The sequence below is a fragment of the Oryctolagus cuniculus genome, chromosome 6 (genome assembly GCF_964237555.1).
Source record: "Oryctolagus cuniculus chromosome 6, mOryCun1.1, whole genome shotgun sequence".
Lineage (NCBI taxonomy): Eukaryota > Metazoa > Chordata > Mammalia > Lagomorpha > Leporidae > Oryctolagus > Oryctolagus cuniculus.
In genome coordinates this window covers 146,150,122-146,175,977 of record NC_091437.1, presented here as the reverse complement: position 1 = coordinate 146,175,977, position 25,856 = coordinate 146,150,122, and the positions used below count along the sequence as shown (strand labels likewise).

At 37.4% G+C, this 25,856-nt stretch overlaps 1 protein-coding gene and 1 pseudogene across 1 annotated transcript in view; one reads left to right on the top strand and one right to left on the bottom strand.

Annotated features, from left to right (window-relative positions):
* The window catches only part of MRPL13 (mitochondrial ribosomal protein L13), a 39,684-nt gene extending 14,286 nt beyond the window's left edge, over positions 1-25,398 (top strand). Inside the window, exons 4-7 of the mRNA XM_002710754.5 lie at positions 5-65; positions 7,007-7,093; positions 15,023-15,144; positions 25,125-25,398. Of these exons, the coding sequence (XP_002710800.1) occupies positions 5-65; positions 7,007-7,093; positions 15,023-15,144; positions 25,125-25,146 (292 nt within the window). The 3' untranslated portion in view covers positions 25,147-25,398. The remainder of the gene's footprint in view (positions 1-4; positions 66-7,006; positions 7,094-15,022; positions 15,145-25,124) is intronic.
* Positions 12,507-12,947, bottom strand: LOC103348120 (small nuclear ribonucleoprotein Sm D1 pseudogene; annotated as a pseudogene).
* Positions 25,399-25,856: the final 458 nt, after the last annotated feature.

The following is a 25,856-nucleotide window of genomic DNA, read 5'->3' as shown; positions in this document are numbered from 1 at the left end:
ACAGTTACCCAGGTGGATTTAGACAAGTAACAGCTGCTGAACTTCACCAGAAGGATCCAGTGGCAGTAAGTCTGTATTTTTTTATTTATCATCCAAGGAAAGATTGATTCAGTTATTTTTTTTAATCTCCCCTCTTTTCTAATGTAGCTAGTATTCAAGGTTACAAATGCTTCATCTAAGCTATATTATGTAAACTTTGATAAGTATTATTTTCATTATTCAGTTTTATCTTTATTGACTATTGTAATTCACATTTAGAAGAATTCTGGTCTTTTTAATTTCTTGATACCTACATAATTTCCTAAAATATGATGAATTTAGTGAAAATGTCTTGTAGAGAGAGAGATTTGTATAAGGGTTCTTGAGAAAGTTCTTGGAAAAATAGAATTAAAAGTATGAGCTTATAGGTCTGTCAATTTTTGCTCTGAGTATTTTGAAAGTTTTGTATAAGTTTTAGGTTTGGGGTTATACCTTCCTAAAGAGTGGACCAGGGTCAGTATGTATTGGCCCTATGTCTCCAGTAAAGCTTTTTATACTCTGAGGTCTATTTTTTTCTGATATTACTGTGTCTGCCACCTACCTTTTGAGTAGTGTTAGCCTGGTATATCATTTGCCATTGTTAAATCCTCAGGTAGTCCTGTATTATTGTAAGCAATATATAGATTTATTTTCTTTCACCTCCTGTTTTCTGCCCTCCTTTGAATTGATTAAACTAGTTTGTTGGAGGGCTGAAGTTAATATCTTTAACTTCCTTCAATGCAAATCAAGATTCTTAGAGGATGTTTAGTACTCACCCTTTCTCCTAAACTATATGCTTTCTCTGTTCAAGATTTTTTTTAATTTTTTTTCAGTGAGACATTCTTTTTAATGCTGTGTCCTGTTATTTTTTATGATTTTAAGATTTGTATTATTTATTTGAAATTCAGAGTTACAGAAGGAGAAGGGTGAAACAGAGGTCTTCCATCCAGTGGTTCACCCTCAAGGTGGCCCTAATGACCAGGGCTACACCAAGCCAAAGCCAGGAGCCAGGAGCTTCTTCCAGGTCTTCCATGCTGACAGGGGGCCATGCCCATCCTCTGCTGCTTTTCTCAGGCCATTAGCAGGGAGCTGGATTGGAAGTAGAACAGCTGGACTAGAACCATAGCCCGTACTGGACGCCAGCTTTGCAGGCGGCAGCATTACCTGCTGCACCACAATGCCAGCCCCATGATTTTTTATGATTTTCTTTGATGACAGTCCTTTCTTATAGTTCAGTCTGCCTTCTGGGTTCGGTTTCCTTCTCCTTGTAGTGCTTCCTACTGTTACTGCCATAGTAATAGTCTCTTAATACTTAACTCACCTTTTTATCTAAAACTACCTTCTGTATTTCTGCTTTCATTCTTGAAAAGATAGTTTTACTCTGTATACAGTTTCAGATAATAAATTTTTTTCTCCACCTTTTGAAATTTATTCAAATAGATTTTAGATTCTCTTATTGGTATATGTAAGTTGGATATTAGTTTAATTATTTGTGTTGTGACTTCTTTCTGAATACTTTTAAGATCTTTTCTTTGGCTTTCATTTTCATATGTTTCTTTTAGAGTCTTTATTTTGTTTGTGGATTGGTGTATTCAGTTCTGGAAATTTATTAAATTTTATATCTTCTGATATTGCTTCTCTTTATTCCCTCTTTGTTCTTTCCCTTTGGAAATCTGATTATATTTCCTGAAGTCTCATTTCATTGTGCATGATTCATTGCTTCTCGGTTGTTCATGGCTTCCTTCTCTGTGCTGCATCCTAAGTAATTCTTTTATATCTGTGTTCCAGTTCTCTGTCTGGTTAATCTGATTTTTATTGAGTTCCTAATTTCAATTACAATCTTCTTTCCCTTTTTTGAGGCTTTATTTACTTACTCATTTGGGTTATATACTGAAATTCTGATCCATATTGTTAGTCTCCAGTACTGCTAAAAAAAAAAAAAAGTCCGCTGTTTGTTTGTTTAGAACGAGAGAACTAGACAGAACCCCTTTCCAGTGGTTCACTTCCCGAATACATGGTGGCCAGGGTAAGCTAGATCAAAGCCACTAGCCAGAATGTGATCCAGGACTCCCAGAGGAGTGGCAGAGATCCAATTACTTGAGCCATCACCTGCTGAGACCCAGAGTACAGGGTAGCAAGAATCTGGGTGTCAGGAGCCCAGCCAGGACTCAAACGAAGGCACTCCCATATGGAATGAGGGTGTCCTAGTGAGCAATTTAACCACCAGACTAAACACCCTCTTTTCTTGCTGTTTCACAATTAATGTTTCCTTACTCAACTCTTGACAAACCTAGACTTTGACTGATACTCAGGGAATAGATAGCATTTTCATCATTGAGGATTGTTTTAGTTTTTTCACATAAATACATTCATAAATGAGCAAATATGTCGTATTTCACTAAAGTAAAAATATGTTCAAAATATGTATTTTCAGCTGGCACCACGGCTCAATAGGCTAATCCTCCGCCTGTGGCGCCGACACACCGGGTTCTAGTCCCTGTTGGAGCACTGGATTCTGTCCCGGTTGCTCCTCTTCCAGGCCAGCTCTCTGCTGTGGCCCGGGAAGGCAGTGGAGGATGGCCCAAGTGCTTGGGCCCTGCACCCACATGGGAGACCAGGAGAAGCACCTGGCTCCTGGCTGCGGATCAGCATGATGCGCTGGCCACTGCGGCCATTGGGGGGTGAACCAACAGCAAAAGGAAGACCTTTCTCTCTGTCTCTCTCTCTCACTGTCCACTCTGCCTGTCAAAAAAAAAAAAATGTATTTTCAGTATGTAAACATTGTTCAATATAGTACTTAAGTTTCCTTTCTTTTTTTTTTTTTTAGTAAAGAGGAGAGGGATATTTTGCTATATTAAGAACTGATCTACCATTTAGATGTCTAACTAACTCTCACTGTCTAACTCTGCCTGTCAAAAAAAAGAAAAATTTATAGTATAATGGTCAGTACATTTTTTTTAAAAATCTTATCATGCTGTGAAGTAGGTTATAAATAGCTCTGATGGATAAGAAAACACACTTAGTGAATTAAAAGGAATTTCCCAATTTTATATGTCTAATAAGTGGTGGTGCTGGAATTCAAACCAAGGAGTCTTACTCCCAGAACAGACCTATAGCACATGCTGGTATATGTTTGTTCACAGAAAAGACACAGTGAGCTCTGCATAAAAATACAGATGGTTTATTTTAAATAAATAAATTTCTATTTATTTTATATAATTCCTGCCTGTTTTTCAAAAAATATGCTTAGAGATTGTTTCTTAGGAAGTATTTAATGTTCTGTTTCATAACTAATATGTTTTTAGATTATTGCATTCCAGATATTCTATTTTGACTATTAATATAGTTTGCATATAATGTTATAAAAGTTATAATGGCTACTGTTGATATATACCATAACTGTTAAAACATTTTGTTTTAAATGTTTTCTAAGCATTATTTTGTTTTATTCAGATATATTTCAACTGTACACTAGGAGGCAGTGTAGTCCACCTTTTTTTCAGTAAGGCTTTGTCATTGGAAACCCTTTACACAAGTTTCAGATTATGTTTTATGATCAAAGATTGAAATGCATTACAAAATGTTTCATAAAGTCTTAGAAAATATTGCAGTTAAGTCCATATGAATTATCACCTCATTAAAAGATCTTAATTTTTTTTAAAGATTTATTTATTTGAAAGTCAGAGTTACACAGAGAGAGAAGGAGAGGCAAAGAGAGAGTTCTTCCATCAGCTGGTTCACTCCCCAATTTGCTGCAATGGCTGTAGCTGCACCAACCCAAAGCCAGGAGCCAGGAGCTTCCTCTGGGTCTTCCCAGGCGGGTGCAGGGCCCAAAGACTTGGGCCATCTTATTTTGCTTTCCCAGGCCATAGCAGAGAGCTGGATAGGAAGTAGAGTGCCTAGGACTTGAACCGGCACTGCAGAAGTGGCTTTACTTGTAACGTCACTGCGCCAGCCCCAAGATCTTAATTTTTTAAGACTTAATTTTGACCTTGTATTTTGAGGATGAGTATCTTTTTAAGTAAGAAGTAAGTTATTTTATTTGCATTCAAACACTTTTTCTGGAGCAGTAGGTCTCTACCATTGGATGTAACTTGCTAAGGAGGTTCTTTGTGTGTTCTTGAATTGTAGGAGAATTTGTTTCATAATGAAAATTTCTGATTATTAGTACAGTATCAAAATAGTATTTGTAAAATGCATATATTTAATAAATAGGTGATATTTATTGAATATTTCAAAAAACTTTTATAGTTACTTAGATTCTGATTTCAAATAAATTGCTTCCAGCCTTTCCTTATGTCCTTTATCCCTGTCTTATCCTTATCCCTGTAGATTCTTTAAGAGATTCTTTGCCCTTATTGTTCTCTTCCAACATAATTCTTCTCTTAGGTTTTGTCTTTCCTTTAGTTGAAATAGTTATTTTGTATGAAACAAATATACATGTCTTGGGTTACAGATTTTTTAAAAATATTTACTTATTTATTTGAAAATCAGAGTTACAGGGAAAGAGAGATAGAAGAAAGGTCTTCCATTTGTTGGTTCACTCCCCAGGTAGCCACAATGGCTGGAGCTGGAGCAGGCTGAAGCCAAGAGCCAGAGGCTTCATCCAGGTGTCCCACATGGGTGGTAGGGGCCCTAACACTTGAGCCATCTTCTACTGCTTTTCTCTTGAGATTAGCAGGGAGTTGGATTGGAAGTGGAACAGCCAAGACGTGAACCAGTTCCTTTATGGGATGCCGGCTTTGCAGGCATCAGCTTTACCTGCTATACCACAATACTGGCATACATGAGGAAAGTGTTTAAATTTTTGAACAATATCTATGTTTTCCACTTTTCTGAATTTCTAAAAATTTACACTGGACTCTGTACTGCTAGGATTATTTACATGTGCATGTCGTTTCACTTTTTTTTCTTTACATTCATTTGTATATCTGTCTATTTTCCTCTCTATTTTTCACATTTTCTAGTTTTCCATAACTTGAGTGCAGTGTTTGCATTTTCTGATAGAGAAAATTTTTAAAGTACCAATGTGGTAATTTAAGTAAATGCAATTGAATTTTTTTAAATTGTGAAAACCGAATCTCATGTGACCCTGCTTCACTCACATAACTTTAGTGTGTAGATGTCATAGTCTGATTTGATGGAAGAATAAAAAGGATAGGAAACCCTCTTGTAATGCAGCTCCATGCAACTAAGATGATAATCAGAGGATGTAATGGCTTATTTACAAATGGCTTATTTACAAATGATAAATGGTTTGGTATGTCAGATACTACTTAACAGCTTTGAAGACGTTAAAAAATTTAAATGCTGATATCTAAGTCAGTGCTGTCCACTAGAAATTTCTGCCATAGTGGAAATATTTTACGTCTGCACTGGCAAGTATGTAAAGTCTCCAGAATATAAAGTCTTAACAGCACTAGGACAGGAAATAGATGGAAACTAGATACTGTAAGCCATTAGCTTTGTGAGACTTTGTAGTCTGATTTGATGGGAGAAGAAAAGGAATAGGAAATGCTCATGTAATAACTTGTTATTTTAGTGAAAATTACACCCGTGAAATATGAGTGCAGGTGATAAAAGTCAATTTAACCTTTCAAAATTTCTATCTGTATTTTTATGCAGAGCTCACTGTGTCTTTTCTGTGAACAAACATATACCAGCATGTGCTATAGGTCTGTTCTGGGAGTAAGACTCCTTGGTTTGAATTCCAGCACCACCATTTATTAGACATATAAAATTGGGAAATTCCTTTTAATTCACTAAGTGTGTTTTCTTATCCATCAGAGCTATTTATAACCTACTTCACAGCATGATAAGATTTTTTAAAAAATCTACTGATCACTATACTATAAATTTCCTTTTTTTTTTTTTTTTTTTTTTTGACAGGCAGAGTTAGAAAGAGAGAGACAGGGAGAAAGGTCTTCCTTCTGTTGGTTCACCCCACAAATGGCTGCTATGGCCGGTGCACTGCGACAATCCGAAGCCAGGAGCCAGGTGCTTCCTCCTGGTCTCCCATGCCGGTGCAGGGCCCATGCACTTGGGCCATCCTCCACTGCCTTCCCGGGCCACAGCAGAGAGCTGTACTGGAAGAAGAGCAACCTGGACAGAACCAGCACCCCAGCCAGGACTAGAACCCAGAGTGCCAGTGCCGCAGGCAGAGGATTAGGGGCGCTGGCCAACTATACTATAAATTTTCAATTAATATTTGTCATTACCATTATTGTAAACTTGCTTCTCATAGGTTTATGAACTAAAAAACGGCTGATCTCCCATCTGCAGGAAACGATTAAGTCCCTTCGATTCTGCTCTAAGCAGTATGTGATAGATTATTTGAGTCACAGGTTTTTTGTTTTTAATACTTATTTATTTATTTATTTGAAAGGCACAGTTAGAGAGAAAGAGAAGAGAGAGAGGAGAGAGATCTTCCATGCGCTGGTTCACTCCCGGGAATGCTGGGAGCTGGGCCAATCCAAAGCCAGAAGCCAGGAGCTTCTTCCCCTTCTACCATATGGGTGCAGGGACCCAAACACTTGGGACATTTTCCACTACTTTCCCAGGCCCTTAGCAGGAGCTGGATCAAAAATGGAGCAGATGGGACTTGAATCAGCATCCACATAGGATGACAGTTCTGTAGGGTGGCTACACGCACTATGCCACAGCACCAACCCAGGTTCTTATATATGCTTAGAGAATTTCTTATTATTCTATCTAAAACTGGCACACACAGGTTATTTTTCATTTCTTTCTTTTGTTATTTTTCTAAATAAACAATAAATTAAGCCATTAGAACTTAAAAAAAGTTATGCACAAAGTAATAAAACTTCTTTTTCTGTTGCTTCCACATTTTTACTTAGTCTATTTCTTTCATGTATTCATGTTGAATCTTGCCCACCTGTTTCCATCACCATCTCTCTAATCATGTTTGCTTTCTTTTTATGCCAAGTCACGATTTACTTATTGAATCCTAGATATACCTGTTTTTCAGATTGTAAAATTGGCTATTTATGGCATGCTGCCCAAAAACCTTCACAGAAGAACAATGATGCAACGGCTACATCTTTTTCCAGATGAGGTATGTGAGTAATCGTTGGTTAATGATGCTTTTCCTAAATTTTCAATTAAGTATTTTCTCTGCTTTTTAAATAATTACATAATACTTATTTTTAATAATATGTCAACCTCTTAATTTTTTTATTTTTAATTTTTTATTTTATTTGAGAGACAGAGAAACAGAAAGATGGAAAGACAGACAAGCAGAGTGATCTCCCACCACTGATTTATTTCCCAAATGCCAGCAACAGCTGGGGATGGGCCAGCCCAAACCAGGAGCTGGGAATTCAGTCCAGGTCTCCAATTTGGGTAGCATGGACTCAACCACTTGAGCCATCATCTGGTACCTCTCAGCATCTGCATTCACAGGAGGTGAAATGGAGAGCAGAGCTGGTACTCTAATCCACACACTTTGATATACAATGTTGAGATTCCAAGAAGCATCTTAAATGCTGACCCAAAATGCCCACCCCTTTTTGTAAAGTGAACATATATGCATATGTATACCTTACACACATGTTTATGTGTATATAATGATCAGTGCTTCTCTCCATCATTGGAATAAAAATCAAAAGCCTATATTTTCCAATTTTTCATTTTAATAGCCACTTTCTTTTTGCTGTTAAGATTTTATGTATGTATTTATTTATTTGAAAGTCAGGGTTACAGAGAGAGAGAGAGAGAGAGATCAATCTTCTATTTGCTGGATCTCTACCCTAGTTGGCCGCAATGGTTAGAGCTGAACCAGGCTGAAGCCAGGAACTTAATCCAGGCTCTCCCACTTAGGTTCATGGGCCCAAGCATTAGGGCCATCTTCCACTGCTTTTCCCAGGCCATTAGCAGAGAGCTGGATCAGAAGTGGAACAGCTGGGCCATGAACTGGTACCCATCTGAGATTGTTGCATTGCAGGCAGTGGCTTTACCCACTACACCACAATGCTATCACATGCTTTGTTTTTACTTCTTATTTTTTGTTAAGATTTACTTGTTTATGATTTGAAAGGCAGAGTTATACAGAGAGGGAGAGACAAGAGATCTTCTATGTGTACCCCCAAATGGCCACAAAAACCGAGGCTGGGCCAATCCAAACCTATGAGCCTGAAACTCCATCTGGGTCTCTTAATGCGGGTGATAGGGACCCAAGCATTCAGGCCATCTTCCAGAATTTGCTAGGTGCATTAGCAGAGAGCTGGATTAGAAGTGGAGCAGCCAGGACTTCAACCAGCATTGATGTGGGATGCTAACATCTCAAGCAGTGGCTTAACACACTGCACCATAATGCCAGCCCCTCAATAGCTACTTTGTTTTGAACAAAGAACCATGATGAGAGCTCCTGTTATATTGCAGTACTCATGGATAATTTTACCAACTATGGAAAAAGTATTGATTAAGTTCACTTTTTGTTTGACCAGTAACAAAACGTTTGTGAATCATTTATTAATAACTTTGGTTGCTAATTATTATCTATAAATTAACTTTAGAATTTTTTTCTGCTCAAAATTTATTCAGATAAAAATAATTTTTAAAAATTTATTTGTTATCATTTTTATTTATTATCATTACTGTTTAAGCACTTAGCTTTTCCCTTTAGTATAATATAATAAAACACTAGAGGCTCTGTAATAAAATAGCTGAGTGCAGACTCTGGAATCAGATAGCCTGGATGTGAATCCGTGCTCCACCATTTACTGACTGCATGGACGTGTGGACTAGTCACTTACCATCTGCTTCCTCATCTGTGAAATGAACTTAATGATAGTATCTACTTCACAGCATTGTTGTATGGGGTAAATGAAATAAATGTATAGAGTCCTTAAAATAGGGCCTAGCACAGTAAGTGCTTGTTATTGTTGCCCTTTTAGTTCCCACTGAAGGAATAATGAAGAAATTCATTCTAGAGTATCAAGTTATAACAGTTGTTCAGGCTGCTTGTGTGCTGTATTGCTAGCTTAAACAAAACGAGTAATTATTTATACTGAGTAAATTATTCATGTTTTCCTCAAAATGATTGATTTACTGCCACTGTTGAGTAAGATTATTTTCCACTACTCACTTTACTTCAGGTAACAAGTATGAAGCAGTATCATCATCCAAGGATAGATAACCCTCATGAAATCACAAGATTTAAAACTCGCATTTCTGATTATATATCACAATTTTGGGGAATCATAATTTCCAGAAGACCCCAGATATTATTTATTCCAATTACAAAGGAGCCAGATTTGTGTATGACTGTTTTAAGTATTTGTGATAATTCACTTGAATAGTATGTTACCTAATTTAATTAATTTCAGACTATAAAATAAATGAGCCCAGTTCCTCAAAAATGAGCCAGTGAATATTCAAAAGCTGTAGGGCACATTTTTATTGTGAAGGCCATTGTGAAACAGACCTTCAGACATTGCTGAAAGTACCTTATCTGGGATTCTGGGAATTAGATAAATTTATCAAAAAATCCATATATTAGGAGATTCGCCCTTGATCCTTATATTGAGTAGATACACAGGAATGTAAAATATCTAGGGTGGAAGTACAAATTACTCTTAAGTGGTTCATCCGAAAGAAAGTCTATATGTAGACAAAAAGAGAGAAAGCAGACATGTCATAGGGTAACAGTTGTGAATTTAGGGGGAGGTTATGTTAGTGTTCATTGTATTCTTTCAACCTTTATATAGATTTTAAATTTCTTAAAATAAAAAGCTGCACAAATAGTGAAGTAAATGTATCCTACTTTTATGCTTTTGCTTGTTTCCCTTTTCCCTTCTGTGAAAAGGACTTCAGTTTGCATTCATGGGTCTATTTTGTCTGTATTCAGATCAAAGGAGGCCCTTCTCCCTCTCTTTAATTCTTCATTTTTCATCAGTTTTATCCATTCTGCAAATTCTCCCAGTAATAAGGGAATTTGGAAAACTTGTTTCATCAAAATTCCATTCTGTTCATCAGATATTTTTTCAGAACCTGCTGTGTTCTCCACTCTTCTCTGTGCTGAGTGAATGAGTGGCAGCTTTTGAAATTATCTTTACAAATAATCTAGAGATTTTTTAATGACTACTTAAAGAAATATGAATTTTAATAAAGTTCTAAATATTAGGTAGGCCCTTTCAGTAAGTAAAAAACAAGTGTCCCATAACAGTATGTGTGTGTCTAGGCATCTTCTGCTTATTCTGATTCTCTGTAACTATACTGGTAGATTTGACTACACTAAGACATGATGGTGGTGGAGAAAGGGATTTTAAATATTATTAAAATACTTTTCAGTGAAAAAGTACATGACCCAAAGTATTTGTTGTGTTGTATATATTGATAGTGGCAGAGCCAATCTAAGCCTTAATTGTAATAGCCATTTTAAATACTTAAAAATGCTATAAAAAGTTTGCTATATTAGGTTTTAGAACAAATACAATAGAACTCTATGATTCTGAAACTATTGTTAAAATTATACCTTAATTCTTAAGACATACTAATAGATCAGAACTGTCATATTTGGTGCCAAATCTTTGGCCACACATTTGATTCAAAATTGCAATATTGCTCTCTGTCAAGAACTGTAATGTATTATATGATAATCTTGTTTTGAAAACATCTAGCCACATACTACAAGGAAAAGAGGGAATTTTGTTGATTCTCCTTGTAGAAAAGCCCATAGGATATTTCCATATCAGCACCTTTCCATTATTTCAATAGAGTCCTCAAATTAATTTATCTCTTAGTCTCAGAATACAATTCTCCTTTCTGGGTCACAGGCACAATGTTAATTTTTGGTTAACCACACTCTTTGTTTTATCATTTCCTTTATTTGCTTTAATGCTTATACTTTCTTTTTTTGAGATCCAGATATTTATTCCCTCCACTTCTTAATTTACAAAAGATGCAGAGGAAAATTACATACTGGTTGTATTTTGTCCATGCCAGTTCAACACGAATATTCATATAAAGTTGTCTTAATTATGAATTTTATACATTCTTTTTTGGATCAAAGAACTTGTATTCAAACTGGCTGATTTGTAATAAAATAGGTAAACACTATGGATTAACTTTTATGACTTATGAACAAGAGAATAGACAGTCAATTGTGGAATAATCAAGAAATATTTAAATTTACTTGATGAGAGTGGATACCTTTAAATATTTATGACAAGATTTATGGTAACTTTAAAACACACACACACACCATCTCCTTGCTATCACTTAACTGTATATAACCTTCCCCTAAGGCCTGAACTTTCAGATAACAGCTTTGCAGAAAATCTCCTTCTTGTTTACAAAATAAACAAAAATCCATAGGCATATTAAGCAGAAATATAGATTTAGGCTCCCCATTGGCCTCAAAGTAAGGTTTTTTTTTTTCCTTAACATATAAACAAATGGTAGTAAGCTTTACAAGGAATTATATACACCAAGAAGCATTTTTCTTTAACCAATTAAATCCTTAATAATAGGAAAAAAATCATTTTACTGTCAAATAAAGATTTTTTTCCCTTCTGTTTTTAAGGACTCCTTGAAAAAGTGCTGGAAAGGGGAGCCACTTAGGTGCCTCCACATCAACAGGTTTCAACATTGCTCATAACTGATAACCTACTGAATATTAGCTGCAGTTTCAACTCAGAGGCACATAAAACTATGTTCTATTCAGAACCTTCTAGAAAACTAAAGAAACAAAAACCATTAACAATGACAACACAATCAATGACTTCTGATTCAAAGATGACTACCACCTTTTACCAGGTACCCAAGTCTCCAAAGAGTGAAACTCAGAAAAGCGGAATGAATGTTAGCCCCTATTCTATAATGACTTGAGTTTCTTTTTTCTTTTTTTTTATTTGACAGGCAGAGTTAGTCAGAGAGAGAGAGAGCGAGCAACAGAGAGAAAGGTCTTCCTTCTGTTGGTTCACACCCAAATGGCTGCTATGGCTGGCGCACTGCACCGATCCGAAGCCAGGAGCCAGGTGCCGCCTCCTGGTCTCCAATGCAGGTGCAGGGCCCATGCACTTGGGCCATCCTCCACTGCCTTCCAGGGCCACAGCAGAGAGCTGGACTGGAAGAGGAGCAACCAGGACAGAATCCGGCACCCCAACCAGGACTAGAATCCAGGGTGCTGGCGCCACAGGTGGAGGATTAGCCAAGTGAGCTGCGGTGCCAGCCTAATGACTTGAGTTTCTACAGTACCAAAAAGAATTTATGATTTCACCTATAGGTAGGTTCCACAGGCAGGAGTCAAGAATAAAGTAACAAAATACATACTCAGAGCATGTGAAGTAAAAAGGTACGTGGTTGCTCTCTTTCTGTATATATATTCATAATAGAAAAACTGCATTTAAAAAATTAAAGTCTGATCATCTAAGAAGGGAACTGTCTAAGAAATGCTTAGGTCTCACAGGGGCAATTTCATGAATATGAAACTACTAAAACCTTAATGTGATGCAGTCAATAGACAATTCTGCCCAACATTTATGTTTATTAAAAAGTGACATAAACAAACAAAGCCTGTACAAAAGAAATCCCGAATCACTCATCACTCTGAATCAGTAATCTTGAGAGGCATTATCGCCTGGGACCCCCTCTTCCTCTACCCCGGCCTTGGTCTCTTCCTGCAACAGCTTCCCTTTTCTTAGATTTCACCTTGGGTTCAACATCCACAGCAGTGTATCCAGAGGTAAACTGTCTGGTAGAATAAAATAGCAAATGTTATTTCCTTGACTACTCAGTATTTCCAGCTGCACTGGTTCTCTGTTCTTCAGGGTCATCTTCACAGCTTTAAGATGCGTATTCATGCTGACATCTACACCTGTGATTATTCCATGGGCCTGTGTTCCATTCTTCAGTTCAGTGGTTACAGTTTCATGACTCAATCTCATAAAAAATCTCATGAGCTTCATCCTAGCGGCACAGTCGTCCTTTGTGCTGGATAACGCAGAGAATGCAACAACTGAGGACCAACTAGGCATGTGAATGGCCGGAAATGCCTACTCCACGGGCTCCGGACGTAGCAAGCACGCAGAGCACTGTATACTTTCTTTTAAAATACTTTTCAGATTGGTGCTGTACTCTTTAGTTGTTTTTTTATTACCCACATCCAGATTTTTACATCTTACTTTGATTACTAAAATAGCCACTTTACTGTTATCCAGTTTTTCCCTATTGCAGTCCGTTCTGCCTACTATTGCCAAACCAGGCTTCCAACTTTTCTTTCCATTTTTCTGACCATTTGGATATATAATTGGGTGAAAGTGGTTCTGAGCAGAAGGAATACTTTTAATAAAGGCGCCAGGATTTGAGTCTAGACCAAAGCAGGAAACGCAAGGAGATTAAGTAAGAAGTCATAGATGTATGTGAAATAAAGCTGGAGGAGCCAGCAAGGATTGGGGACACTGGTTTAGCTAAGGAAGTGTAGCAAAAGAGTTAGAACATTATTCTAGGGGATTTTAAGCTGAGAGGTGACTTTAAAAACTGTAAACCTTTAGAGGCCTTGATCTACTTATTTTTCTTTATATATTTAGCACTTAGCACAATTTCTGGTTCATGGAAGGAATTCAATAAATGTTTCACAGAGAACTAAATGACTGCAGAACCAAAGAGATTTTCAGTTTTGAAATTTTTTTCTGGCAACAACCTGGAGCATAGATTAAGGTGGTGGCACTGGATACAGTAGACCTAGTACATGTGCTCATCAGATGAAAAGACTTAAAATGAGCAAAGGCAGTGACTTTTTGCAATTAAAAAGAGAATAAATTAAATAGTATTTACTAAGGTAGTATATTACTATAGGAGGATATATCATTAAGTTGGGATTTATATAAGTTTCTTATTTTTTTAAATTTATTTATTTATTTGAAAGGCAGAGTTACAGAGAGGCAGAGAGAGAGAAGTCTTCCATCCGCTCGTTCACTCCCCAAATGGCCACAGTGGTTGGAGTCGGGCCTATCCGAAGCCAGGAGCCAGGAGCTTCTTTTGGGTCTCCCATGCGGGTACAGGGTCCCAAGGACTTTTGCCGTCTTTCTCTGCTTTCCTTGGCCATAGCAGAGAGTTATATCAGAAGTGGAGCAGCTGGGCTGACGCCGCAGTTCACTTGGCTAATCCTCCACCTGCAGCGCCGGCACTCTGGGTTCTAGTCCCGGTTGGGGTGCCGGATTTTGTCCCTGTTGCTCCTCTTCCAGTCCAGCTCTCTGCTGTGGCCCTGGAAGGCAGTGGAGGATGGCCCAAGTGCCTGAGCCCTGCACCTGCATGGGAGACCAGGAGGAAGCACCTGGCTCCTGGCTTTAGATCGGTGCAGTGTGCCAGCCATAGTGGCCGTTTGGGGGTGAACCAACGGAAGGAAGACCTTTCTCTCTCTCTCTCTCTCTCACTGTCCACTCTGCCTGTTAAAAAAAAACAGAAGTGGAGCAGCTGGTATGGCGCCCACACCAGGACTGCAGGCAGCAGCTTTACCTGCTAAGCCACAGTGCCAGTCCCTTTTTTTATTTTAAAGATGATATTATTTTCCTCTTTCTGCAATCATATTTTTAAGATTTTGCCAGATTTGCTTGCTTTTTATGTTATTATTTTTGTTTATTTATTTATTTATTTGATAGGCAGGGAAAGAGAGACAGACAGAAGTCCCATCTACTGGTTCACTTCTGAAATCCTCATTGTGGCTGGGATTTGGCCAGGCAAAAACTGGGAGCCAGGAAGTCAACCTAAATCCTACACTAGTGCCAGAGACCAACTACTTAGGCTGTCACTTAGTGCCTCCCAAGGCGTTTATTATAATGAAGTTGAAATCTAGAGTAGACCAGGGGTTTTATAACGGGCACTTATGTATGTGATGCAGGCATCTCAACCAGTGCCTTGACCACTAGGCCAAAGGCCCATCCCAGCATTCTTTTCCTGTTATTCTTTAACATCTTCTAAATATTACTGATTTGTTCCTAAGAGAAATATTTTGAGAAAATTAAGCCTAATTTTTTTATTGTAGAATATTCCAGAAGATATCCTTAAGAATTTAGTGGAAGAGATTCCTCAACCACGAAAGGTACCCAAACGTCTTGATGAGTACACACAAGAAGAAGTAGAAGCTTTCCCAAGGATATGGTCTCCGTAAGTGTTTCCTTTCTACTTCCTGGATTCCTTCTTTTTTATTTGTAAAGTTGAATTTAGTTTCCTGATTCCTCAAATGATAAGATCCTTGAGGGTGGGAAGAATGAATTCATTTTTTTTTTTTTTTGACTCTCAGAAACTCAGCAACTCCTACCTACAAGTAATCTCTACATACAGATGTTAGAACCAAAAGTATTTAAGCCTTAAGACTTTGCTTCATAGACAGTGCCGTCATATTTATAGGTGCGTCTAGTTGTCAAGTACTTCATTGAAGATGACCTTAGTTGGATTGCTTGTAGTCTTTGGGAATGATACATGAATTGTCATTAACCTAAAAGAAAGTTTTCCAGTTTTCCAGATTGCTTCATAAACCAAAGATATCATCTAATAAAAAGTTATTCATTATGGAGTTAGGAGTCTTGACCCTACTAGAAAAACAAAAATCTTTTGTTCTCTTCTATGGAGTTTTCCTATCTAAGGTCCATAAAGGTGCTAAGATTTGACATGCTGTCTCCCATCTGATTGTTTCCAGGCTTCTCTGCCCAGGAGGTATAGCAGATGAAGCACTTAGATGTAACTTCCTCAAGCAATTCTTCCTGGAATCCTTGAACTGGATTAGGCTTCCAACTATACTGTCTCATTGTACACTTTCCTTTTACTAAATTCACTCTAATGTAATTAAATATTGATGTGATTATCTGTTACTTACTAGATTTCCTGAAGAAACAACGTTTGTCTCTGGTTTAGCTCAGAGCACAGTGCCCAGCACATTAAATGATCACTTAGCTAATATGTATTGAATGAATTAATGAAGATCTAGAATATCCTTTTATCAGCTTTTATAAGAGAATTTACACAGGAAGTAAAGCAAAAACAAATTTTATTTTATTTTTTTGACAGAATAATTTGATTTATATATGCATGTTTATTAGTCTCCCTATACAAATAGGAATAGTAAAAATAGCAAGTACTAATAAAACATTTACTGTGTGCTTTACTCGTACTAACCTATATAATCCTCAGGGCAACCAAATAAGTTAATATAATTTTTATCCCCATTTTCAAACATAAGAAAATAGAGATAATTAACTTGTCTAACATAGATATTTTTAAGTGGTAGATGGGACTCAAACTTTAGGTGACTAGCTCCTAGGTCATGCTGTTGATCACTGTGCTGGAGAGACCTTTGTTACATTGAGTACCCATAAAATGCCAAATTCTCTTCCTGAGTGGTAGGAATATAAGTGCTGTATGGAGGGCGGGTACATTGCCTTGTTCAGCACTTAAATCCCCAAAACTTAGAAATTGTACCTAGCACATCGGAAAAGTGAAAAGATGAATTATTTCCCCTAAAATTCATTAAAAATTAATTTTGAGGCTGTGAGTAACTTAATGAAGGTTTAGAGAAGTCTGAATCTAGTTTCAAATGTTGCCTTTATAGTATCTAACTGGCTGTTGTGGCTGTTTGTGGAGTAAACCAGCAGGTGGAAGATCCCCTTTCCCCTCATTTTCCCACTTCCCTACCCTCTCCTAATCCCTCTTCCTCTCCCTCTCTGTTACTCTGGATTTCAAACAAATTAATAAATAAATCTTTTTAAAAATTCCAATCATTTTTGCAGGCTTGTTAATATAACATTTTATGTAAGTATACTTAATTTGTATGTAGTTCTCAAATACTCAATTTGCAAGTTATATTCTAAAGAAAGCATTTTAGTCCTTGAAGTTTTGGCAGCTTATCTTCCTGAAATAAGTTCTATAAATATATCATATGTATTTCTTATGTAAATACCAACATACCATACATTCCTGACCAAGACTTTTTTTTAACTAGAAATACCAGAGGTACTGTCATCAAATACATGACAATCACATAGGGTACACTTAAAATTATAGGTCACGAGTATTCTAAAATATATTCTCAATCCGTTAAACCCAGCAGTATAGTAATATAATAACCATTCGCATCAGTTTATATTGAGTGTCACTATAGCCAAAGAGGACTGTTGAAAATGTTCATTTTACTGAGTGGTTCCTGCTTCATTGTAAAACAAATGAGAAGGTGGCCGGCACCGCAGCTCAATAGGCTAATCCTCCACCTAGCAGCGCCGGCACACCGGGTTCTAGTCCCTGTCGGGGCACTGGATTCTTTCCTGGTTGCCCCTATTCCAGGCCAGCTCTCTGCTGTGGCCCGGGAAGGCAGTGGAGGATGGCCCAAGTGCTTGGGCCCTGCACCCGCATGGGAGACCAGGAGAAGCACCTGGTTTCTGCCATCGGATCAGCGCGGTGCACCGGCTGCAGCGCGCCAGCCGCGGCGGCCATTGGAGGGTGAACCAACGGCAAAACGAAGACCTTTCTCTCTGTCTTTCTCTCTCACTGTCCACTCTGCCTGTCAAAAAACAAAAACAAAAACAAAAGCAAAAAACAAATGAGAAGGTGACTAAGTGCCTTAGAAAGTTTTTGTATTGTTATTTTTAAAGAGACTTTTAGAAAAACTTAGAGCCACTTGATGCATTTTTAAGTTACTACTCTGGAATGCGCATGGGTTTTTCTGCCCTTTATTTTTTCATTCCAATTTTCCCTCTGACAGGAATATGCACTAGACACCACATTTTCCTTTATCTTTAATCAAGTTGTGATCTTTCTTCTTAAGTACTCATGAATATTGTGTTAACTTCTATTCTCAAAATAATAGTGAGTATGCACTTATTACAACCTGAGGCTATATCATTATATACAAATTTAATAATCATTTGACACAAAATGTTCAGTTTATCATTCTTCCTGCACATTAGAACTAACATCAAGCCCAGTTAGTCTTTTTCACATGAAAAGCATGTGACCAGGAAAAATAGTCATTTTGTGGTTCACCATAAACTTGATGTCTAACAAAAACATGAGAATTTAGTGCCATCCAATAGAATTTTCTATAATGATTTTCAAAAAGATAAAACTCTGTATCTGAGCTTCAAGTATCATAGCTACTAGTCACAGGTAGCCCTTGAGTACTTGTACTATGGCTAGTGGGACCCAGGAACTGTTATTTTATCATAGTTTATTAAATTTAAATTTCAGTTGCTCATATGGAGCCTTACTGGATTATATACCATTTTGGTCATTTGCCATTTCATAAAGTTCTATTGTGAAATATTATATACTGTAGAATTAGAATTAAAATATTTGATCTATCATACAACTCAGTGCATTCAAAATGGGAGTCCTCGTTTATTGGAAGGTTTACCTTTATGATGGAAAAAAAAAGTGATGCTCCTTTTGGAGGAGAAACACACCTAAAATATGCTCTCATACCACCCAAAGTAGGAAAGCCAAGAATGTACTCTTCCTGTGGAATGTGGTAACTAGAATTTATTCAAGATGGATCGGATGGTGAATCTGCAGAGACAGATTGAAACATATGTACCTGGATTGCACCACAAGTAAATAGACATGAAAACAGCGTGGTTTGGTTTCTGTATCCCTAGTAATAAAGTTTAAAATGTTTATAATATAAAATATGCATCTTACAATTTGATTTTCTATTAATTTTGATTAAATATACTAGCTTTTCTAATAGAGGCTAAAAGCTTTTGAGCAATAGTAACCAATTTCAAACTAAGTTTTAAATCTAGTGGATGGATAACAATATTTTTTAAAAGATTTATTTTATTTATTTGAAATAGTTACAGAGAGATATAGAGCCAGAGCGAGAGAGAGGGAGGAAGGGAGGGACAGGGGTCTTCCATCTGCTGGTTCACTCCCTAAATGGCTTCAACAGCCAGAGCTGAGCTGATCAGAAGCCAGGAGCCAGGAGCTTGTTCTAGGTCTCTCATGTAGGTGCAGAGGCCCAAAGACTTGGGCCATCCTCTACTGCTTTCTCAGGCCATTGCAGAAAGCTAAATCGGAAATGGAGCAGCCGGGACTCGAACCAGCGCCCATATGGGATGCTGATGTCGCAGGCCAGGGCTTTAACCCCCTGCACCACAGTGCTGGCCCCAACAATATTGTTTTAATGTTAACTATAAGCTACTGTTGGACCTGATGTGGCGCAGCCAGTTAAGCTGTTGCTTGCCATGCCAGCATCCCACACTGGAGTGCCAGTTAAAGTACCAGCTGTTCTGATCCACTTTCCTGCTAATGTACCTGGAGAGGCAACAGAAGGTAGCCCAAGTATGTGGGCCCCATCACTCTTGTGAGACACCAGGATGGAGTTTCTGGCTCCTGGCTTTGGCCTTACCCAGTCTGGCCTGCTGTGACAACTTGAGGATCTCTTCCTCCCTCATTCTGTCCCTGCTTTCTATGTTGCTCTGTGCTCTGCCTTTCAAATAAATAAATCTTTAAAAAAAGAAAGAAAATGATACTGTTGTTGAGATTTCATTTAAATTATCAAAAAAATTGATTTTGTTTTTGTTTTATTTGAAAGGCAGAGAGAGACAGATATCTTCCATGTGTTAATTCACTCCCCAAATATACACAACAGCCAGGGCTGGGCCAAGCTGAAGCCAGGAACTTGGAACTCCATCAAGGTCTCCTACATGGGAGGCAGAGACCCAAGTGTGTGTGTATGTGTGTGTGTGTGTGTGTGTGTGTGTATTTTCCAGGTAAAATCAATTTCCCATGTAAGTAGTATTGCCTGTTCATTTTACTTGTTAAATTAATGGGTATATTTCATGTATTAGCGCTTATGTTTCTTGATGGTGTATAGTAGATGTGTATTTGCATGTGTAAGGGTGATTGTGGGATTTGCATGTAGAATTTGTTTCTCTGTTTCTTTAAAGAAAGCAGTAACAGCACTATCCTTTTTTATAATTCATTTGACTAAAACTGGCCTTAAAACACTTAGCTTATCTTAATAATATCTTCATAATCATTTCCATAATTATTGCAATTTTTCCAATGTATTACAAAACCCCAGTAATCATGGAAATTATAATGCTCCCATTGTAATGGAAATTTTCTATTTTATATAGGCCAAAAATAAAACTTGGAATATTTAAAGCTTTTTTATTTTCAAGTTTTAAAAGTAGGAGAGCTTTTCTTTGGAAAAACTAGGTAGATGGAAAATTTCTGAGGTGGCTTGTTTTGTATTATTAACTCAGGGTTTTATTTTAAGCAAAACTCTTGCCTTTGTAGAGATACTAAGCATGAAAAGTTTCAGCATCAATGAATGCTTGAAAACAGGTGTGTGTTGATAATGAAAAACCACACCCCTGATGTTTAAATGTCTTTACAGAGCGTGTGCTATTAGAAGCGTGCTTTTGAAGGAGAAAAGGGTGGGAAGATGAGGGTGGGGAGGTATGATGAGCTGTGAGTATGAGATCTGAAATTTTCTCCCTAAAAGTAGGATTAAGTTTAGAAGTTTATTCTGTAATCCATCTTGATTTGTTAAAGACATGCAGGGTTCTAGGTGCTGCGAATATTAGCATTAGAAAAAGGCCTGTTGAACATCCTGTTTAGTCTATAGCTTTAAAAGAATGTCCTTTGATAGGAAACCTGTTAATCCTAAAAATCTGTAGATTTTCAGTTTTACTTAAATTAATATGCAGAAAAAATTAGTCTTACCTATGCCTTTTAAACATGTTTCAAATCGGAGACTCAATTTTAAGAAAGCGAAGAAGGATTTTTACCTTTTCCAATCCCATATGGAGCTGAGATCTGGACAGCTTTAAGATTTTCCATAATTTTATGCTAGTCTAGTCATGTGGCATTTTCCTACCAGATTTAACTTAATTTGCTGCTCTTCTCAGTCAGAAGTTATTAGCTGGATTTGGGGGCAAGGTTACTTTCCAGCTTTCCCATCCATTTCAACCAGCTCAGTATTGGCTTCATCTGTAGACCTCAGTATTTCCAGTGCTAAGTTTTGCTCAAATTAGCCATTCTAAACTGGACTATTCTTTTAGATATGAACACATCAGTACTGGTTGTTAATATAAAAAATCAATCTCATATTTTAACAACAAAAACTAGTTAATTGACAAGTCCTAGCCAATACAGATTCTAACCAAAAAAGTAATAATTGAATGCAATGGCAATTCCTGTTCATTTCTTTTTTTTCCTTACGGTTTTTACTTTTTTTTTTTTTCTTCCAGAAGAAACCTTTTATTTAAGGAATACTTCATGCATTTCATAAATGCAACTTTAGGAATATAGTGATTCTTCCCACCATACCTGTCCTCCCACCCACACTCCCACCACTCCTCCTCCTCCTGTCCCACTCCCAGTTCCATTCTCCACTAAGGTCCATTTTCAGTTGACTTTATACACAGAAGACCAACTCTATACTAACTAAAGGGTTCAACAGTTTGCATGCGGAAAAAAAAATAAAACACCTGTTCCTCAGCAGTGTAGGCAAGGGCTGTTCAAAGTCATTGCGTCTTGAAGTTAATTTCACTTTTTTTTTAGACACTTAACTTTAAAGAAGCACCCAAGAATGATACATCTTTTGGGAGCACTTATAAGTGCATGTTAGGGATCTGAGTTCAGATCATCTAATTCAGTGCTTGTTTACAAGCACCATTTTATTCCACTGAACTCCTATTAGATCGCCAGTTTTTCTGAAGACAGGGTCCTAAAGATTGCTCTTAAACTCCCAGCGATTAACATCATGCCAGGCATAGAGTGGATGCCTTGTAAGACATCTGTCATTACAGCACCATGTCTGCCTTGAAAAGGCCACTTTGTTTGCAAATTCATTCTTTCTTCCTTCTAAAGACAAGTAATCAGGATCTCTTCCAGATGGTCAATTTACTTGCAAGGGGGGAGAAAATAGTATAATGGCCAAGAGAGTAGATACTTTAGATGCTGGCAGAGTTTAAAACATCACCTCATACTGGAGGCAATTAGCCATATGACATGGCTTCGGGAGGTTCCCCTGTGGGAAACGGGTTTTATACTCAATATGGTTGTATTTCTCTCAAACACAAACAAAAGCAAGCATAAATATACCAGCTTGGATTGCACACTCCCACTAAAAGAAGGAAATCCAAGATAACATAAGTAAAGAAGGGGAGAGCTAAAACTTTGGTACTTCTCAAACTTGAGTTGGCATGCAAATCACTTGAGCTCTTAGGAAAACATACATTCAGATTTCCCCTCATCTGTCTGTGGAAGGGCTGATCATTCTGCCTCCTAACAAGCTGTCCTGTGATGGAAATTGGTTCATAGATCACACTGACTAGCAAGGGTTCACCTTAGACTTCAGAGAGAGGACAACTATTTGAAGATGCTGGAAAGCAAAAGAAGCATCTCTGGATGGAATTTCTAACACTATACTAACAGGAGGTAACATACTTCCTGATTGTGTAGCCTTAAAAAAGTTGCTGAGACTCATAGTGACTTTGAACTGCAGAATGGGCTGAATAAATATAATTTTTATATATATATATAATTTATTTGAGATTAAAATAATTCTTATAAAGTAGTTATATTTCATGTCACCTACTAAGCACTTGGCATGTGTTATTGCAAGTTAGAGCCAGTATAAATCCAGAAACTCTGTAGTAGAACCATGCATTCTGAGAAGCAATCCCGGAGAAGGGAGCTCTGCCTAGGTTAGAAAAGAAGCGTTATGAATAACTTGCCAAAAGATATAACCTTTGAATTAGACTTTGAAACTAGGGTCAGGTTTTCTACAGAGAAAAGTTCCAACCAAAGGAAATTTCCAAGTTCCCAAGAACAACAGTATGAAGGTTTTTATCTGGGCAACAGCAAGGTGCAGAAAGATAGGATACAGAAGGAATGAATCAGCAGGGTTAGCCAGGGCCATGTCATAGGGAGCTATATGTTTAGTTTGCACTTTGATAAAGCAAGAGAGGGTTATTGAAGATTTTTAGAGGTGCCCCATGATAGGGCCAAGTAGCCAGAGAAAGGATCTGTGCTAGAGACTCTCTGGTTTATTCCTCCTTGCCTCAACTCTCCCAATGTACAAGCCCTGATTTCTTGCTGCTTAATTCTGTCCAGATTTCATCATATTCAAAATAACTGTTGGGGGCTGGTGTTGTGGTACAGCAAGTTAAACCACTGCCGGTGATTGTGGCATCCCATATTAACAAGCCAATTTGAGTCCCAGCTCCCCATTTCCAATCCAGCTCTCTGCTAATGTGCTGGGGAAGGTAGCAGAGGATGTCCCAAATGCTTGGCTTCCTGCCACTCATGTGGGAGACCCAAATGGAGTTCCAGACTACTGGCTTCAGCCTGGCCCAGCCCTGGCTGTTGTAGCCATTTGGGAAGTGAAGCAGTGATGAAAGATAGCTGTCTCTCCCTCCCTCTGTTAATTCTGCCTTTCAATTAATGAAATCATTTTTTAAAAATCAGTCCTGTATACCATTTCCTTCGAAATAGGATGGCCATTCACTTCATTTTTCAAGCTGAAAATGAGTATAATCTTGGAATCTCATTTTCCAGTAGTTCCTTCCTCTATTTTGTCCCAGGCCTCTTCCTTCTTCTCTCTTCCTTTCCAACACCCACCTCGCGTGTTACCTGCTGATTGCAAAATGCTGAAGCTGATCTTGCTTCTCACTCCTGATAGTCATCATCTTCATTTTCCTCACTTCCCCTAAAAGAATTTAAAACAAATTTGGCTCCACTGGCCCCCTCTTATCTTGAGGTCAATATCCACATTCCCTTACATGGCAGATACCACCTTCATACCTCTTTCTGCTGAAAGAGACTTCATAAATGAACCTTTACTATGGTAACAACTAGTTACTATGACTAAACACATTTACTTCTCTTTGAAGCAGATTTGCAAAGCCTTCTTTGGGATCTTAGCTTAGAAGATTTCTTTCCAATTACATCACCACCATCCTGTTGCAATTATATGAACCAGCTGGATGGGAGAATAAACTGTTTTTTCTAATGGACTAATGTGTCTTGACTGGATCTGCTTTGATTGTGCTGAATCACGTAGCACAGCTTCAAAGGGCACACAGTGGGGCCACTTTCAGCTGCCTTATCAATGGCCAATTTCTAGACTTAGGAAGCAGTTTTTACAGTTGAGAAGAGATTTCAAAAATACAGTGGCACAAACTCTGCAGTTCATCTTCTTGTTATAAATGACTGATAAGGTGAAGCATATCTGGCTGGTTTCCCAGTTTTAAACTGTAATACACTTCTTTAATGAGCCAGTTGTCGATCTTCTTAGCTGAGCCATTTGATATCTTGAAGAGTATTCAATTAAAGAAAACATGTTGTAAAAGTAAAAAAGGACTAGATAAGTTGTTTCATGCAAACAGAGTTTATCCATTTTTTAAAGGAATTCAAAGTATCAAAGATTTTTACAGCTGTTTCAAAAATATCAGTTTATTTATTACTAAATTCCTTTATAAAATTCCATTTGAAAGCCCAGCACTTACAAATACACTATTGAAAAGATGGCAAAGGCACATTAAATGTTTTGTGTTTTCCTGTTCTTCATTTTCTCTGTTATGATTTAACGTTTCCCTGAAATTTTCTTGGTTTTAATTGACTAATGGAAGCAACTTTGGAGTACAGTACTATAAATATGTACATGAGGGAAAAAAATAGCCATATATAAATGAAATAGCAAAAGGCTGGTATTTATACATGTCTTTAGTATATCATAGTGAAAATTAAATTTAGCATATGAAAAAATAATAAAAAGTGGAAAATTTGCCTTTGTAAGGTAAACCTATTTTTTATAGATCTCAAACTCTTAAAGATCACATAATACTTTTTATGAAAAGCACTTTATAAAAGTGATTAAAAATGTAACATCTAACTAAAGATACTAAGAGGCACAAAGAGAACTATGTATTTATGTTCAAAAGAACTTCAGAATCATCACTTAATTGGTCTGCTTTGGGATGATTTGGTTTTAGTGATTTTGCCCAAAATTTAGAATGTTTGCAGATACTTCTCAGTGAACATTTACTTTTATTATAAATTGCAGAAGTAATCTTTGTTCATAAGCCAAGAGAAATTAAATAGTGATTCATGAAGAAATGTTTTTGATTTTTGTCTTTCAGACCTGAAGATTATCGGTTGTAGCAGACTGAAAATTGAAGAAAGAATCAGTCAACTGAAACTTCTTTGTGATGTGTTCTGTAACCTGCAGGACAGAGTGAGACAACTGCTCCATTTCAGCACCCATTGCACCTGCCGAGTGCTCAGGAGGAAAGGTCGGGGAGGGAGGTTCCTTCAAAAGGAATTTGTCATAAAAAACATTGCTTGATAGATTTATTTTTATTATATAATCTTACTTGATTATAAATGATGATTAAACGTTTCCTTATTTAATTATTCAATTTTGTATTTAATGAAAACTCAGATCCTGGGTATAGCATTGCAGTTCATAAGTTTTAAAAAACGCCCATCCAAGCAGATCTTTTTAAGTTAGATATCACTGTCCTTTTGCCCTGTGTGAACAAGCTCCAGCTTCACATTTCCTTTCAATGGTTATTTTGTCTACCCTTCATCTATCTAAGTTCATCATGGTAGCCTAGTGTAGGGTAAGCCTTGCTAAACTACTCTCATCTTCTATATCCAATATAGCCTGTTGGTTCCATGACACCAAATAACTGCCTGGCTACTTCCTGTAAATCTCCCTGCTCTGCCTGGGATGGGATTTGCGGACTCTGCACAGGTTCTCCTTAGCTCTGCTGTTGGTTTCTGTTCACCTCTGTGCTGTGTACTTAGACTGGGGTCCTGGAATGAATATCCCTAGCAAAATGTCTTCTCTTGAAATTAACATGCTGAAC